We start from the raw sequence: 19,683 nt of genomic DNA on the forward strand, positions 1-19,683 counted from the left end.
AATAATTTATTTCTTCCACATTTCAATACAACAATAAAATTCATCAGTTGTAATGCCATCAGATGATTCATATTCATTCTCGCTTTTTTTTTTTTTTTTTTTTTTCTCACCGTCTTTTTTCGGAGCATCTTTTGTGCCATTGAGTGCATTCGAGATCAACGTTTTTTTAAACACATGACTGGTAGTTTCTGTCGAGAAAACCTTGCACGCATTTTCAATTAACGGTGCACATGCGATAGACTAGCCCGCTTCGCACGTTCCGTAGGAGTGGGCATTTTGTCCGTCGCAGGTGAACCTGTCTGTGATCATTTGTATCACCTTGTCCTTGAACGGCTTGATGTACAGATTAAGGGGTTCAAGTATTGAAGTCATCCCACGTTTTGCTCTCTCCTTCAACTGTCTCTGTATGGCGTGGATAAGAGTTGAACTACCCTGTTTTGCTGGTGCATACAGTGATGCTTTTCGGTTGGCATTGTCTTGCCTCTGAAGGCCATGAAAGGAGGTAATCTATGTCGATTGACGTATCAAAATACTTGGGAATTTGGTTTGCACTTCCTATCTGACCAGCTCTAATGCTGGGCTTAGCAAAGTAAGCACTTTACATAATCATATATATTGTGGCTACCATAAGAATGGAGTCATACAAAGGGTGGTCAGAAACAATGTGAACCTGATATTCGAGCATTAGATGGTTGGTCATACTGATATCTCACTCCCTTGTCATTTTATCAGCTGCTGAAGTTAGCCAATCAGGTCGCTTCGTGAGGTGGTTTTGTTAAATCTGCATCTTGCTTAAGACCGGCATTGCCTTTCTTGGTATCCTCTCTTCTCCCATTCTCTTAACATATCTTGTAATGTTTTCTTTCCAGAGAATTGCTTGTTGTTGATGACGATGACCATTGCTACCGGGATATTTCCCAATTGCGATGTATCCGTTACTAATAATTTCCATACCACTGTAGCCTTGACTTTTCTATCTTTTGCTGTAGGGGTACCTCATTTACCATCTCCCAAACTCTCTTTTTTCTTACTCTGTCCATTCTTGTTAAACCTACTCGACACCTTTGAAAGTTCATTTCCACTGCTTGTGTTCTACTTTTACCCCTCTCCTTCATCACCAACATCAAAGTTAGCAAAAAATATGTCTTGTAGATAATTCCTTTACATCCCTGTTCCGTATTAATCCTCCCACACTCTTGCACACCTTCCTCTTTTATTGAGAAATTAGCATCAGACACAAACACACTGTAGTGATCCTGTGAGCTCCGTGTTTGAGTCCTTCCCCTGAAGAAGTTGTTCTTTGATTGTTGCTCTACTGTACTATATGTGCGCCGTAAGCATAGCTCGTACGTTTAAAAATTATATTTCATGTACTTCCATTTGCCAGAGGGGTCTGAAAATCATGATGTGCAATGAAGAATTGCTTCTAAGCAAAAAATCATGATAAATGATCAATTTCATACTTCTTCGTGTTCTTTGGCTCGGGTATCGTGACTATCATCTAGCTGAGGAGTCATACTCTGCCTTTTTTCCCTATCCAAAGACTTCAAAGAGTTTCAAAATTAGCTCAGTGAAAATAATTTTAACCTATAACTCCATTTTTCCTAAATGTCAAGAACACACTTTTTTATACCTGGGATATTTAACTTGGGTGACATGACCGTTTAAAAATCAAACTAACATAAATTCTACTTTTCTTCATAAAATGCCAAGTTTTTGCATTGTTTAAATGTTAAGATTGAGGTTTTGGTAAATATCTCTCCATTCATTCTATAAAACAGCACCAGCACCAAACCAAAAATTAGACCTCAAACGTAAGTTTGTATTTTCTGAGAACAGTGTAATTTTGTTGAATGAATTTTTAAATTGCCACCATCAGCTCTTAAAGGCTGACCTCGCTCTTCATTTCACTTCATAGTTAATATATACAGCCTGTTTCAAGTCATTCGACCAAGTCAGCAATGGAGTGAATGAAGCTCCCATCTAGCGGCGAGGATAGGAATTGTGCCTGTCGCACTTCTCTGGAGCAACAATTAATGCCTGACAGATGAAATGATATTGGAGAGTGTTGCTGGAATGTAAGGTGACAGGGAAACCGGAATACCTCGAGAATAACTTGTCCCGCTTCCACTTTGTCCGACACCGGGCGAGTTGGCCGTGCGGTTACGGACACATTGCTGTGAGCTTGCATCCGGGAGATGATGGCTTCGAATCCCAGTGTCAGCAGCCCTGATTTCCCATTTTCACACCAGGCAGATGCTGGGGCTGTACCTTAATTAAGACCATGGCTGCTTCCTTCTCACTCCTTGGCCTTTCCTAACCCATTGTCACCATAAGACGTATCTGTGTTGGTGCGAAGTAAAGCCACTAGCAAAAAAAAACTTTGTTCGGCACAAATCACACATATGGAGTGACCGGGTGTTGAAATACGGTACCCAGCGGTGAGAGGCCGGTGTGCTACCGCCTGACTCACACATGCTCCCAGTTTGTAGTAGGAACCATAATGATGATTCTGTGCCAAGTTTGAATGATTTCTTTTTTTTCTCAGTTGTCCTCAGCCTTTCTTTCCGTGATTTTCCCTTCCAACAGATTGGTCATCATGATCATTTAACAGTCCCCAGTTTCCCAAGTGTGGTGCAAGAGCGCTCCCACTTACGTATATGCATGTACACTTCTTCAACTTTACACAATTCCACTCCTCTTCCTTGCAGATCGTCTTTTATTTGGGAGATGGTCTGCCCCTGTATCACTTTACCGCCAGATGTTTGTCAAACCATTCATGTGCTACCCTCTTCAAGTGACCAAACCATCTCTATCTTGATGTTGCTAGAATTTTGTGGAGTGGTTTCACTTGAATGTCTTCCCGGACGTTTTCATTCCAGATCTTATCTCGTCTCGTTTTCTGCAGCATTGACCTCAGGAATTTCATTTTTTTAGCCTGGAGTCTGCTGTTATCCCTTCTGTTGATGGTGCAAGCTTCCAGACCGTATGTTGTTATTGGTACAAAGTAGGCCTGATACAAAGTTTTCTTAGATATTAAAGGAAGATGGCTGTCCTAGAGGAGGTTCCTGACTTGATGGTACAAATGAGCTTGTTCCTGAATCCTGAACAACGGCATCTTGAGTTACAATTGGAACTGATCAACTTCTGCTACCTTCTTTCCTTCCAGCATAACATTCATACTTCTTCTTTGCCTGCTAACCTCCATGGCTACAGTCTTCGTAGAGCTGATTTTTCAGCCAAACTCCTAAAATTGGTTTTTCTAGTTTCATCCTCTGTGCAACCCCAAATCACCACATTGTCTACGAAAGACAGTGTCTTGTAATCCGTACCGACACACTGTTTTTTCACACTTTTTATTTCGTCCATTACAGAGATGAATGGCAGTGGGGACAGTGCACTGCCTTAGAAGTAACAAACCAATCTGAATATCCGCTCCCTATTTGGACACAGCTCTGTCAGTGGGTATACAGCATTTTTCTGATAAGAGTCTGGAACGTTTCTTCGTGATGGACAATGCCAGATTTTGTCCCTAGGCACGCTGTAATAAGTCTTTTCAAGATCCAGAAGATTGTAACGTTAGCATGCGTTTCCTCTTCCCTTGAATTTCTCTCAGAACACTTTTGTTTGTTCTCGTTTTACTCCATTTAATCCTGAGCATTTGTCTCCGGACCCACATCTCAAACGCTTCCAGTCGTTTCCAATCCTGATCTATTGATTTTCCATACAAAAGACATTGCAAATTTCTTCCTAATTCCAAAATCTAAATTTGCACTGATCAAAAGTTGGCAAATGCTATTCACATTCTGATCTCTTTGAATTACCTGATACCGGGCGAGTTGGCCGTGCGCGTAGAGGCGCGCGGCTGTGAGCTTGCATCCGGGAGATAGTAGGATCGAATCCCACTATCGACAGCCCTGAAAATGGTTTTCCGTGGTTTCCCATTTTCACACCAGGCAAATGCTGGGGCTGTACCTTAATTAAGGCCACAGCCGCTTCCTTCCAACTCCTAGGCCTTTCCCATCCCATCGTCGCCATAAGACCTATCTGTGTCGGTGCGACGTAAAGCCCCTAGCAAAAAAAAAAAAAAAAAAAAAAAAGAATTACCTGATATGAAATTAGGCATTGGTACTTTAGAAGTATCATTATTATTTAACTTAGAAAATGATATAACATGCAATGACCAATTTGATTACCAAAACAGCATATTCCTGCACTATTTAGTACTGTTCTCTTCCAGCCCAGCACCATTCCGTCATCCTTGAACCTAATTTCTGAAAATGTGAGAGATCATCCTCTCCGTTCCTACAATCATACATCATGTTGTTCATTTTGTCTCGTTAACTCCTCTGATGAGGTTGACATCAGGAAGGACATCCGGTCGTAAAAATTCACTTCAAACGAGACAAGGTTTGGACATACGTACATGAGTGTTCTGCTGTGGTGTTTTTGCTTAAATTTTTTAACATGGTGTTGCATAGGGATCATTTGCAGAGATGCCAACTATTACAATTCAATCGTAATAGTTATAGCCTTTACGAATCGCACAGCACAAATTACGATTTTTTGTTGATTTTTAAATCTAAGTGTACAAAGTGTTCAAAGGGTACACAAGGAATGTTATTACAGCTTGAATTCTCAGAATATTATTTTTGGATTTCTCAGTAATCATTTATACCCCTTTCCTGTCCCTCGTTTAAGAATATTTCGAGTTTACATGCGAAGAACGCAGTGTGTGCTTCCAGTATCGGAAAAATAGGCACCTGTGGAGTGGTATATCTTGCGGAGTTGTTGTCTTTGTTCATCACATAATCAGACTTCCATGCGAGTATGCGAGTTCTTTTGTCTTTGTTTTGACGGCAAAGTGGTGACAAACTCTGTTTCATAGTGAATACTGTGTGCGTGACTGTTGAAGAACTATTTATTGCGATTTTGGTTGCCAAATTTACGTACATTGCTCTTCTAGGATATATGCTAATCGTGTGTTACAAAATGCGATAGGTTTGAAATAATAAAGCGATTTATTGTGCAGGAAGATACGTGTGATGACATTACCACGACTAGTGACGCTAGTAATAAACCATAAAATAGTTCAAAAATTTAGGGAGGAATACTAGAAAGAATGGCCCTTTTTACAGCGTTCCTCAAAATCTCATTCACAGGTGTTTTGTAGTGTGTGTAGCCGCGATTTTTTAGATGCGCATGATGAGGAAGAACAAAAGAACAAGACTGAATTCCGTGCTAATATGAACTCCAAACTGTTCGTGCAGAGGATGCATATCACCAATGTACGTTTACCAAACAGGAGCTACAAGCTGTTAAGGGAGCAACTACAGTACTCAGCAAAAGAAATGATCCTTCATCCTCCACTCAGATGTGTACTGCAGATCACCTGCTACTTTAGCCGGTAAGAATCATACACTATTTATATGCCAGTAATAATAATTTCGTGTGGCTATTTCTAGCCAAGTGCAGCCCTTGTAAGGCAGACCCTCCGATGAGGGTGGGCGGCATCTGCCATGTGTAGGTAAGTGCGTGTTATTGTGGTGGAGGATAGTGTTATATGTGGTGTATGAGTTGCAGGGATGTTGGGGACAGAACAAACACCCAGCCCCCAGGTCAATGGAATTAACCAATGAAGGTTAAAACGGCCGGAAATCGAACCCGGGACCCTATGACCGAAGGCCAGTATGCTGACCATTCAGCCAACGAGTCGGGCTATATGCCAGTCTTTGAATATGTTACATCTGGTGAATTGTATGTTGTTCATTGATTTTTCAATGATATGTAAGTTAGTAAGATCTCGGAAGAAAGAATTCTGCGGCCGCCATCCCCCCCTCCCGTGCCCTAACGGCTGCATTACGAATTGCCCTTCTTGAAAGTTGGCATCTCTGCATTTGAATTATTAAAGAACTGAAATTAATCAAGTTCTACTGTACATCTGTATATTTAAAAGCAAGTCGGTCTGGAGCGATCTATACATAAAGGTATAAAAATGAAAATAGACGTGAATTAATGAGGCACTTGCAAAATTTCAGAAATTTGAAACTTGGTTCCGGAGAATCCCAGGATCCCTAGAAAAATAAAAAATGCTCAAAATTCCCCGAAGGGGGCACGCTGGGGAGGGCTTCAAATTTTGGGCTCAGCATAAGAACGCAGTCTTATAATTTACCCCAAGTGACAGCCTGTAGGTTTCGTGGGCTTAAAAAAATTTGTGACTTTCCTCATTTTTATCCCCCTTCCCTCCAAATCAGGATGGCAGCACAATCTGGCAGACGAGCTAGAAAATTGAAATTGGGCAAAATTATAGCTTTTAGCCTGTAACCGATGGAAAAATTCCAAGATGTTCAAATTGTTCCCTTTTTATGACCAAAAATATTAAAATAGGCAATTTTAATGACTGTGTAGACATTCCTTTTCAGCTATTTGTTGGCTAAACGGTAAGTTGTATCACAAAACGGATGGCACAATAGCTGTTCAATTTGGAGTGATCTACAACTGTGGTCCTATGACTTTTTGTCGTATGTCTCTCCCTTATACGTTAGATTTGGCTGTATTTCTGGATTGTTCGTAAATTTCGTGATTTTTACACTATATTTCATTGTTTGACACACTTATAGGAAAGATAGGATCATCAAGTTAGGTGCACACATTGGCACGATCGAAGGCCATATGTGGACCAAATTTCATGATTCTAGCTTATACATAAGTATGCAAAACATAATGTAAAGCATTAAAAAAGCACTCAAATTTCACCCTATTCAAATTTCAAACTCAGTTTAACCCATAAATATGGGAGATATGAGGAAATGTTTTAGGACCACATATGTGGGAGGGATGAAAGGGGTCTGATAGTACAAACTGTTTGTTAATATTATGTACCATTTAAAAGTAGTGAATCTCGAAGTGAAGGTCTGCACTTTAATAAATTTAATAAAATCTCAATTACCGCTTATAAAATAATTTATGTAGAAATCCGTATACGATGTAGAAAACCGTAGCGAAGCACGGGCACATTTGCTAGTGAAACATAAATTGAAATGTGTGCCTATCCCCTACCTAGAGGGCTTGGGTTCGACTCCCAGCTGGGACAGGGGTTTTTACCTATACCTGAGGACTGGTTCGAGGTCCACTCGGCCTGTGTGATTATACAATTGAGGAGCTGCCTGACAGTGAGACGACGAGCCCGATCTAGAAAGTTAAGAATAACATCCGGGAGGATTGTTTGCACTGATTATGCGTCACCTTGCAATATGCACAACTCCAGGCTGAGCACAGTGGCTTGGGAATGGTTAACACAAGAGGATTCTTTTTTAAATATGTATTCAGAGATGTAAAATGTGCCAGTTTGTAGCTTGTTAGGCGAGATAATGCATAACATGGAGTCTTTGTGTGTTGCCAGGTAAGGGATCGGCTTTAGCTCTGAGCGACTTGGAGCCTCACAGCCCCTACAACGTGCACTCCAGAGTTCACATGATGGACGGACGTCTCGTCTGGCCTGTTGTTTTCCTCTACCCTGAATATCAAACCACAGACTTCATCCAGGAGTGTCATGAGGATTCCACGTAGGTACAGCCCAGTGCGTGGTATTGTGTAAGTTCTCTTTCGAGATTAAAAATATTGTGTCCACCTTTTCAATACAAACATATATTTTTAGTGGTTACATGAATGAAACACACCCGTTAGGGACATGTTTCGCCCTAGTTATGGGCATCTTCAGCCTATATTAAACTTAAGGTCAAGAATTAAAACTAACTTAATACTAAATACAATTGTCTTATGCTATTTACATAGTTTACAATAGTTTACAATACGTGCATTAACTTTGCCAGAATTTATGAACAATTCATTAACTTATTATACAATGCTTGGTAAAGCTAAAGGTTCCACCTATTCAATACATTATCATAATGGTCTGTTTAGAACATCACATATTTATTTAACTTATTGTAAAATACATCTTTGGGACCGGTTTCGGCAATCCACTATGCCATCAGCCATCGAAAGTTTAATAGCAAGGAACATTCAAAAAAGTAAAAATATGCTATAAAATCATTATAGAATGTATGTTTGGCATACTTTTTTGAATGTTCCTTGCTATTAAACTTCCAATGGCTGATGATGGCATAGTGGATTGCCAAAACCGGTCCCAAAGATGTATTTTACAATAAGTTAAATAAATATGTGATGTTCTAAACAGACCATTATGATAATGTATTGAATAGGTGGAACCTTTAGCTTTACCAAGCATTGTAAAAGTCAATACGGACAAAAAATGAAGTTTTTAATACTAAATAATTATTTTATTATGACTAGACTTCCAATTGTGGATTGGATTGATCACAGTGTGAATTGGGGTTTCTCAAATTGTATTGACTAGAATTTATCACTGCGTGAGTTGGGGTTTCTTCAACTGTTATGGTCGCCTGAGTTGTAAGAACTTTTACAAAACCGGAATATTGGTTAAAATCGTTAATATTCAATTTAAAGTCCACATGTAGTTGGAATGAATTCCATTCCAACGGAGACAACATTTGGGCCGAAAATAAATGAACCTTATATAATTGTAAATTTAGGAGGGCTTTTTCCATTCCAACGGAGACAACATTTGGGCCAAAAATAAATGAACCTTATATAATTGTAAATTTAGGAGGGCTTTCTTTTTATACGTTGCTTTAATTTCATTTCTTATCCAAATCTCGTTGACCTTATTCTAAATTCTATTCGTATTGGTTATACCCTTCCTCTGCGTGGGTTTTAGAAATTTTGGTACCAATTTTTGTTCTGCCAGAATTTATGAACAATGAATTAACTTATTTTATAAAGACTAGACTTCCAATTGTGGATTGGATTGAACACAGTGTGAATTAGGGTTTCTCAAATTGTATTTAATCTTGAAAGAGTTTACTTATTGTATCTTCAATACGGAACAAAATGAGATTAGTTACTTGTAAATTGTGTGAGTTCCTCACAGAAACAGTTAAACATGTGAACTGATACAACACAGTCATTGTGGAAGGATACAGAGAAGGCGAATGGACAAGGACCAGTGGTGCTGACTTCATGAGGCATGATGGACAAGAGCATTGTTCATCCTCCTCCTCCTTTACTCTTATCCAGCTCCTGCCAGGTCACTGCATTTATGGCACTTCTCCACCGTTCTCTCTTCTTCCACCATTCCTCTTCCATCATTTTGTCACAGTCAAGGTTTCTTCTTCTTGCACTCCTCTTTATGGAATCGCTCCACCTTGTTCTAGGTCTCCCTCTCGCTCTCTTTTACTCGAACTTCATCTCTTATCATCTGTTTTGGTACCCCTGTGGGTGGGGAATGCAGACGAAAAATACACCCTCGGTATCCCCTGCCTGTTGTAAGAGGCATTTGAACGACTCTGTTTATTGAATGAATTGCCACGAGGGCTGTTTCCACGAAGGCAGCACAATTAACTATCTCGTTCATTTGAACAACAAAACAAGGGCAAACTGGTAGCGGCATTGGGTAGCTGTTTCTGTTCGTGCACATAATAAACTAACTTGTTCATTCGAACGAAGTGGCGCGAGAGCTGTTTCTAGGACATCACCTCATGAACTACCTCATTCATTTGAACTATACTCATGCTCAGAAATTAAGGATAATGCTGATACAGGGTGAAACAACGCTGCGGTGGGCGGTTTGCGGTTTTAAATCACCTCGGGGTATGACCATGTGGTGCATTTGACCAGCGGTCGTCGCACGGTGGCGCTGGCAGCAGTCCAAATACGCAGAGGTGTGTTGGTGCATGTCAGAGTACGGTGCAGCGAGTAAGTGTACAGATGTTTTCAGACGTGCTAATGGTGACTGTGTGGTGAAAATGGCTCAACGAACACATATTGATGCCGTTATGAGGGGTAGAATAATAGGACGACAGGAGGCTGGTCAAACACAGCAGGTCGTAGCACGGGCCCTCCGTGTTCCACAAAGTGTGATCTTAAGATTATGGCAACGATTCCAGCAGACAGGAAACATGTCCAGCGCTACAGTACGGGACGTCCGCAGTGTACAGCACCACAAGAAGTCCGATATCTCACCATCAGTGCCCGCAGACGGCCACGGAGTACTGCAGGTAGCCTTGCTCTGGACCTTGCCACAGCCACTGGAACACTTGTCTCCAGACACACAGTCTACAGACGACTGAACAGACATGGTTTATTCACCCGGAGACCTGCAAGGTGCATTCCACTGACCCCTGTTCACAGGAGAGCCCGTAAAGCCTGGTGTCAAGAACACAGTACATGGTCATTGGAACAGTGGTCCCAGGTTATGTTCACGGATGAGTCCAGGTATAGTCTGAAAAGTGATTCTCGCTGGGTTCTCATCTGGCGTGAACCAGGAACCAGTTACCAACCCCATAATGTCCTTGAAAGGGACCTGTATGGAGGTAGTGGTTTAATGGTGTGGGGTGGGATTATGATTGGTGCACGTACACCCCTGTATGTCTTTGACAGAGGAACTGTAACAGGTCAGGTGTATCGGGACATCATTTTGCACCAGTATGTCTACATTTTCATGGGTGCGGTGGGTCCCACCTTCCTCCTGATGGATGATAACGCACGGCCCCACCGAGCTGCCATCGTGGAGAAGTACTGTGAAACAGAAGATATCCAGCGAATGCAGTGGCCTGCCTGTTCTCCAGACCTAAATCCCATCAAGCACGTCTGGGATGCTCTCGGTCGATGTATCGCTACCAGGAGCTCCGACATGCACTGGTGCAAGAATGGGATGCTATACCCCAGCAGCTGCTCGACCAGCTGATCCAGAGTATGCCAACCCGTTGTGCAGCCTGTGTACGTGTGCATGGTGATCATATCCCATATTGACGTTGGGGTATGTCACAGGTGAACAATGTAGTGGAAGTGGAAAATGTTTATTGAAGACTTTATTTGTAAAGTGTGGTAATATGTTTTATTTGTAATGACCTAACCTGTACTGTGTAATATTTGTAACATATGGTATGTGTAAATAGTAGATTTCAGTTCTGTACTTAATGGAAGTATCCAGAAAGTTACATGAATTTTTGAACAGGGTGTGTTGCCTTTTGTTGGTTATGTGTTCTAGAAGGCATTTTCTAACTATTCTGGAAATGGAAGATTCGCGTATTCGAGAATGTAGGTTAAGTTCGCGACTAAAGTTGGAGTTGTGATTGGTGAATCTAGGGGGGGCGATAGGGGGGCTCATGCATTCTGATTGGCTACTCGAAGGCCAGGGTTTACCTATATATAGAGAGCGAAGCTGCGTTCGTGATAATTCGGTCTGTTTTGTCTGTCTTGGTCTGTCTGAAGTTTTACGCCGTGTGCGACGCCTCGCTTCCAGAGTCCGTTGCAGTTTTGGAGCTTGCTACTGCGTGTCTCATACTACGTGTGGCACAGTGAAAGGCTCTGAAGTGATAGCATGTGGGCAAGTTGAGGTCCACCTTAAACAAAGTCATGCTTGTGGCATTTTCTCCTCCTACTTCTACAAAGTCCAACGGCGATGGGTTAAGGATGGTCGAAGCAGATTTAGGGTGAAATCGGGAGCTTCTAGGCTGGACCTGTACATTTGCGGCATATGTGTAATGGTCGCCTTTCTTAGACTTAGTGGCTACTCAGGGATCCGGTCCTGCATCTGTGTCTGGGCAGGCCTATTTAGGATCATCGCTGCCGACGCCGAACGGGAAAGGCCCTAGAAATTGTGGGCTAAACATTGGTAGCCGCACTCAGATCCCAGCTAGGAAACCACACCCAGAGGGAAACCCAAATTTTGCGGTCGTAAACATGAGAGAACTTTGCTTATAGGATCGTGGAATGTCATAAATTTACTAGACAGTAATACCAGACCTGAAAGATGAATGGCTCTTGTCACTCATGAGCTAGCAAAGCTTAACATCAACGTTGCCACATTAAGTGAAACTAGATTGCTGAATGAGGGAAAACGTACTGAATCTAGTTTTGACTACACCGTCTTCTGGAAAGGGAAAAATAAAGGTGAACACGAATTCATGATGTTGAATTTGCGATGAAAACTAAACTGGTAAACGTGCTACTGCAGTTACTGAAAGACTCATGACCCACCACATATGTCTCTCATTCATCACTCTCATCTCTGCTTTGGACACCTTTGAAAATTATAAGAATCAATTCTACCATCAACTGATTACAATACTTTCGAAAGTGGCCAGCATGGATAAATTATTATTATTTGGTGACTTCAGTGCTAAATTGGGTAATGTCGTGGATAATCAAGGCATAGGAAAATGTAATGCAAATGGCCTCAATGCTGAGCATGAATTCTTCATCACCAACACCAACCAGATACAAGACTACTTGGATGCACCCACGTTCAAAACACTGGCATCTCATAACCCGACAACGCGACAAGAAGGACGTTCTCATCACAAAGACCTCGATGACTGTTGGACGGATCATAGACATCTTATCAGCTGACTCAGAATTTTGGTGCGCCAGAAACCACATACTAGTTTCACAAACCATTCAAGGAAGAAATTTATTACCTCCAAACTTCAATATGAAACTGTTGCTAAAAAATTGCAAAATGCCATAAGACTTCCAATCCAATCAATACGAAGGATGTTGAACTGGAATGGGGTACATTACAAACTATCATCAAAGATTCGGCAGAAAAAACAATTGGCTGCGAGAAAAGAAAGAGAAATGACTGGTGTGATGATGATGATGATGATGATGATGATGAAGAATTACTGTACACAAGACCCTTCCTCTGTAGTGAAGAAACCATGTTTCCAGGAGCTTAGGATGAATGTCAGACTGACATGAGAGACATGAAAAATGAATGGTGGCAGCTGAAAGCCAAGGAACTCCAGACTTTGTCCGATATCAGAGACCTTCGGAATTTCCAAGACAAACTAAAGGAAGTTTTTGGACCCTCTTGCTCTTCTTCAGGTGCCCTGAGAGCCGTTGACAAGAACACCAGTCAAGAGACATTAAGACACTGGAAGGAACACTACTTTTAAATCAAAGCTCAACTGTTGCCGAAGACTTCCTCCAACATGTTCCGCAACATCCTCTGCAACTGTGGATGGCAGTCCAACCAACCTTCCATGAATTCGCCAAAGCCCTCAAGTAATACACCAAGAAAATCTCCCGGACCAGATAACATCCCTCTGAAACTTATTCAAAGTGGAGGACTGTCTTTGAAAACCAGGATTTTCTCCCTAATTTTTGTAATTTGGGAAACACAGAAAGTGCCTGCCGACATGAAAAATGCCATCATAGTAACCATTTTCAAGAAAGGTGATCGAGTTATCTGTAGCAATTATCATGGCATTTCCCTACTATCCATATCAGGAAAAGTTCTGGCAATGATTTGGTTGAACCTTCTTCAGACTGTCTCTGAAATGGTTCTCCCTGAGTGTCAATGTGGGTTTCATGCCTCAAGAGGTACCATTGACATGATCTTTTTATGCTAGACAAATCCAAGAGAAATGCAGAGAACAAATCCCACTTCAAGGCCTTTGATTGTATTCCTAGAGAAGCTATGTGGATGGTATTACAGCGCTTTGGCTCCTGACCGTCGTGTAGGCTTAATCCAGGCCCTTCATGATGGAATGCTTGGACGACTTCTTCACCTTAATGAGCTATCAGAAGAATTCCCTATCACAAATGGGCTTAAGCATGGGTACATGCTTGCCCCCACCCTTTTCGCCCTGTACTTGGCAGCCATGCTTCACGAGACTTCTGCTATCAACGATGCAGGTGTGGAAATTAAATTTAGGTATGATGGCGGACTGTTCAACCAAACCAGGCTCCGTTGTCAGAGATTGACTCATAATACTCGCATAATGAAGCTTCAGCATGCTGATGACAATGCAATACGAATGCGACCACACGATCGCATCTAAAGCTGGGTGGAGGACGCGGTTGAATCTGACGTAGTTTCCGCTTTTCATGGGTTTCAATTTCTTGACTGCAATGAGCCTGATCAAACAGTGAGACACCTTCTGCAGTAGCTTTGCGCTAGAGAACATGGTTTTTTGCAGTTGTTGCCCAGGTATTCTAACTACACGCTGCAACTCAGAAAAGGATGTGGAAAACAGAATACACTCTGCCCTTGCAGCTTATGGTTGCCTTTCCCACCAAGTTTTCTTGAATAAAAATCTTTAAATATATACCAAACTAATGGTGTACCGAGCTGTAGTCATAACAACATTACTATATGGATGTGAAACCTGGACATAAGAAATTAGAATGTTTCCATCAGCGGAAACTTAGATTCATCATGAACATCAAATAGGATGACTGCATAAGCAATGTGGCAGTTTTTGGGAAGGCGCATATGAACAGCATAGAAGCCTTCATCACCACCCATCAGCTTAGATGGATTGGTCACATCCGGTGTATGAATGGTAGCAGACTGCCTAAACAACTTCTATGGTGAGATTGGTCATGACAAAAGGCCTCAAAGTGATTGTTTGAAACGCTATATAAACCAGTTTAACCCTTTGAGCGCCGCATGCTGTTACGGTTTTCCTGCTGCTGAGCGCCAAGGCCAGTTTCCGTTTTTTGCAAGCTTTTGTTTGATCACTCACAGTTCAGCTGTTATTGTAGGTAGAAACTTGAAGTTTTTTTTTTTACTAATATGATTGCCTATATGAATAAAGCCTTACTCAGTTCATGTATGACCATTAGTAAACATTGGCACCCAAACCCAAAAATATTAATCAAAAATAAAACAAGAACAAAAGTTTAGCAATAAAATTGAGGTAGAACAATTTTTTTAATATATATTGCAAACATATTTATTAAATAGTACAACTTATTATGAAGCTATATTGAAAATTTCATTAATTTTGAACCTTAAATAAATCTGTAGTAAAAATAATTAATTTACATATCCAAATGAGCCAAAAATACAAGTCTAATTACATTAATTTGGTTTATATGTCAATACTTACAAAATTAATAATATTCAAATAATAATAATCAAATTTAGTACATTTTCCAAGACCTCTCAAACACAGTTATGTTTTGTCAAGCACAATAGTTTGACAGCTTTCTTGCATAGTTTACAAATATACCTAGTCTTCCCTCCTTGACTGGTACTAGTTGCACTACAGGCAGCACAATTCCTTTGTTTCTTTTCCGGTAGAAGTTCAAGCGGAGCTGTTTGTCCCTGAATGGGACCGGGGCACACAACCACTCTGCAGACAGTTCTTGGATTATTGATATGGTGAAATCCCGTCTTGACAGGTTTATCAGTATTTAGGCTATATAATAATACAAATTGACAATCATCCTTGAGAAAATATTGAAGGTAACTTTTTCCCCAATATTTCACTCGCCTTCGTTCATCCAAGTAGCAGTACATCATCTGATTAGCCTTATCCACGGAGTCATTACAATATCTAATTATTTTCGATTTATCGGTAATAAACAGTTTATTGCCTTTCTTCTTTGATCGTAGAACACTTTCAGCTGAAGTATTAGTCGATAGCAGCAGAACTGGTTTCTTCTGCTTTGCTTTTTGCCTCTGGCGTACATAAAATTTCCCTTCATTTGTGCAGGAATGCCTTTTCTATTACTGTGTAATGTCCCTGTCAGTTGTGTTGTAATGTCCCTGTCAGTTGTGTTGTAATGTCCCTGTCAGTTGTGTTGTAATGTCCCTGTCAGTTGTGTAAACTTAGGATATAACTCCTTAGCCAAGGCAGTTGGGTGAAAAAACAAAATGTGAAAACATTTGTTTAGGTAGTTACCTATTTCAAGCAATTTCATTACAACTTGGTGTGCAAGGCCCTTTTCTCTGTTGGTAGTCCCACCATTATGCTTCGCACATTTACAGTATAATTAAAAAATCCCAAACAGTAATGTGCGACTGCATCACACAGCATCCAGAGCTTAATGGCTCACTTCTGGTGGTGCTTATTGGGTAAGTATTGAATGAGCTGTGTATGGTGTTTTGTGCCTGTAAGACTCTCGTCGATTGAAAGCTGTTAGTTTGGAGAATAATACTGCCTGAAAACTCGATCAGCATGCTTAACTAAAAAACTGAATCCAACTGATGGATCATAGCCTACTTCAGTGTTCTAATCAGTTTCTTGCAAACATCTTACCAAACTATGGAAAATGTTGTGAACCTAATGTCGACCAATATCCTGAAATGTTCAGCAGAACAGCAATAAAAGCTTTGATTTCAACAGAACTTACGGGCCTCCATTTCCTATTCCTACTATGAGCACGTAATCTGTTATGATTTACATCAATAAAGTGCCATGCATAACTATTTGTTTGCACAACAATTTAATCTAAAAGTGTCATAGAGAAGAAAAGACCAAAATACGATATAGGAGGTGAGTTCCTAGGAGGGCATCACTTAGGCCCTGGTGTCTCGTTGAAAGTGAATGAATGATTGTAACTATGATCACTGTTTTCTGTAACTTCTGCCCAACCGTCTGAATCATGTTCTGAGGGGCTATCTGATGAACTATCATTGCTTACCTCGTGATCCTTGCCATTATGAGGTGGCCGGCCGCGGTGTCTAGAACCTACCTGTTGTTGATGTGTAGCCCTGGTTGTGGTGCGGACGCATCATCTTCTGATGAAGACAAAACTGATCTGTTTATTGTATTTGAAGAATTCAATGACAGACCAGAAATACTTGGTAAGCTAGGATCAAAATCTGGATCATTGTCTGTATTGGAAAATTCTAAATTCCCATGGAGGGAATTAGATATTTTTCACCAATAGAGCATGTCAAAAATGTCAAAAACATATCAGATGTAAGGCTTTTCAGGTGTTTGCTCTATTAACCAGCATTCCGAATTCGGAATTCCTAGGTGGGCAATAATTCCATTGTGGAGATCTATATCCCGTATGCAGTTATCAGACTGTGCCTCTTATAAGGGCTTCTGATAAGTTCACCTGCATACACCCCAGCGTCAGTGGGTAGGGTCTGACACATCTCACTCTGATGAGTCTAGTGTCAGACCTAAGACGAAACGCTGGTTAATAGAGCAAACACCTGAAAAGCCTTACATCTGATATGTTTTTGACATTGTCTGTATTACATGTGATAAATATCATTCTTGATCCATATTGATGATACTTGATTGGAACAATAAGTTAATTTATTGAATTCACCACCTAATCAATACAATAAGTCTTGTCTTAGTTGATTTACTTTGGCATGTTAACTAAAATGGTACAGGTTTCTCCTTGAATTCAGGCATCATCAGCCATTATCTTAACCTTAAAATAGAAACAGGCACCTGATTTACATATACATGAAATAAAACAATTTTTTTTTTAACCTTGGAGAGACTTGAACTAAAAACGATTTTTTCACTCAATTAACACCACGCTTCTGGTTTCCTTTTACAGATTCAGCTGTCACACTTCTGTTTCGACTAGAATGTCAATCAACCCACATTCTTAACATCATTGCAGCGTTGCATCAAATTGAGATGGTCCATAAAGGTCCTATTTAAACATCGTTCTTCAACTGAACCACATCACCATATGCCATCGACTTTCGACTCATCTCTTGTAAACAAATAATTGCTGGTCACTTGACCGTATTTCATTATTATTTTGTTCTACGTTATTTATTAAATACATTTTTTATCGTCTTTTTCATTGTAACCGCTGGTCGGCCAACATAATTTTTTAGCAATCCTAACTCTTGTTCATAACAGACTGTTGCTTTGTTCATTTTAATTATATAGAAGCCTTCTAATGTCAATATCACTACTACTTTCACCTATTGTATATTTCCCCACTCTTTGTAATATCTTTAAAACCAACTTCATTACAAGTCTCTTACCATATGTTAATTTTAGTTCAAGTCTCTCCAAGGTTTTTTTTTTTTTTTTTGTTTTATTTCTAGTATTAAATTTATACATTCTATACTGATTCTATAGCATATTTTTACTTTTTTGAATGTTCCTTGCTATTAAACTTTCAATGCCTGATGATGGCATAATGGATTGCCGAAACCGGTCCCAAAGATGTATTTTAGAATAAGTTAAATAAATATGTGATGTTTGAAACAGACCATTATGATAATGTATTGAATAGGTGGAATGCTTTACCAAGCATTGTAAAAAAAAAGAAATTGAAACCCACAAAAAGTGGAAACTGCGTCAGATCCAACCGCGTCCTTCACCCACCTTTAGATGTGACCTGTGGGGCTGCATGTTTCATGCGAAGATTGGCTTAATCAGTCATCAGCGACATCTCCACAGAACCAACAGACTTTAAGGAGAATTGCAGGAGAAAAACGTATTCCCAGAAACGAGTGATGGCTGACGATCATATTGTAATTTATGCGTGTTTTACAGACAAGGACAATCCACATTGTTTCATATTAACTTGTACTAGGGATAGAATATTTGTTTTAAAGCCTAAGAATTTTGTTAATAATTTTAGTCTTAAAATCATTTAATGCGGCTGAGGATGCTTTAAATTTAAGGCGAAACATGTCTCGTAGTTGGCTAGTTTAATAAATGTACATGTAATCAAATAAGATTTATGAAGTATTAAATAGGTGGACCCTCAAGGGATATTCCTTCTTTCATTGAAGTAAATCAACTTTCTGGTTTGTCACTCACTGATTGTAGGATTTCTTTAACCCTAGAACTGGGTGAATATTCGACACTTTGGTCCCTGCTGTAGTGGCACTGTTGTATACTTGACATGTTCGTATTTCTTCTCGTAATTTTCTCATTTCTTCAACAGATGTCATGACAGTCTACTTCTTGTTGTTCTCAATGTCCACGGCAGCAGCGAGTTCAGTTCCATTCATATTTACAACATGTTGGAGTGCAGTTTTTCTGACCATCTGTTTGAAGGCCATTGCTGTAGTGTTTGTAAACAAACCTTCACGGGCTCAGCTTTGCTATTCTATTTCGTTCCATTTCGTAGTTTTCAGTTTGGTGCGAGTTACTTACTTCTGTATATGTGTTGTTATTTGATTGATTATATTCATTTCTATTACATTGTGTGTGTAAATATGGCATCTTCACTTTATTATGGTAAATTAGTGATGAAGTAGTGCAAAATTTGTTGGAAGATGAAAGTGACGGAGGTTATTGAGAATGAATCGACAGATTCAGATTTGGAATGTTTATCAGCTATTTCTTCGCATCAAATATCGGAAAACGAAGATGAACCTCCCATAAAGTAACCTGGTATGCCAATACACTTTACCTCTCAGAGTGACGCTACTGCATTACAGATACGTTGTATATCTCAGTTTGTTTGTGACATGTTCCAGTTTTGTGTACGTATGATCGAAATGTTGTTATTATTTTGAATGCAGGAATTACACTTTCTGTACAGGCTGTACATTTTTCTAGTCGAAACATTTATGCACTTTCATGTCACCATGACAATCGTCAATGTATTAGCTTTACGGAGATATATAAAACTTCGTAGATTTGTTTCATATATTTCACATATTTTGTATTTTATTTAGACAAATATTGCTGCAACCACAAGATTTAACGTTGCCAATTGCACTTCTGATAGAACGAAACATGTCACTGTATTAAGTTGCTTCTTTTTCAGGTGTATTAAGTTGCTTCTTTTTCAGGTGTAATTCTGTTACCGTAAGTTTCTTCTTTCATTTAGTTTCTAAATTCAGTTTTCATAAATTAGTTTCAGCAGACCAACGAGCTGAAATGGATATGAAAAAGT

General features: G+C 39.9%; 1 protein-coding gene across 1 annotated transcript in view; it reads left to right on the plus strand.

The window, feature by feature from the left end:
- Dpit47 (DNA polymerase interacting tpr containing protein of 47kD) overlaps window positions 1–19,683 on the plus strand; it is a 72,208-nt gene that overhangs the window by 40,422 nt on the left and 12,103 nt on the right. Inside the window, exon 6 of the mRNA XM_067158768.2 lies at window positions 7,403–7,565. Within this exon, the coding sequence (XP_067014869.2) occupies window positions 7,403–7,565 (163 nt within the window). The remainder of the gene's footprint in view (window positions 1–7,402; window positions 7,566–19,683) is intronic.

The sequence above is a fragment of the Anabrus simplex genome, chromosome X (assembly GCF_040414725.1).
Source record: "Anabrus simplex isolate iqAnaSimp1 chromosome X, ASM4041472v1, whole genome shotgun sequence".
NCBI classification, from domain to species: domain Eukaryota; kingdom Metazoa; phylum Arthropoda; class Insecta; order Orthoptera; family Tettigoniidae; genus Anabrus; species Anabrus simplex.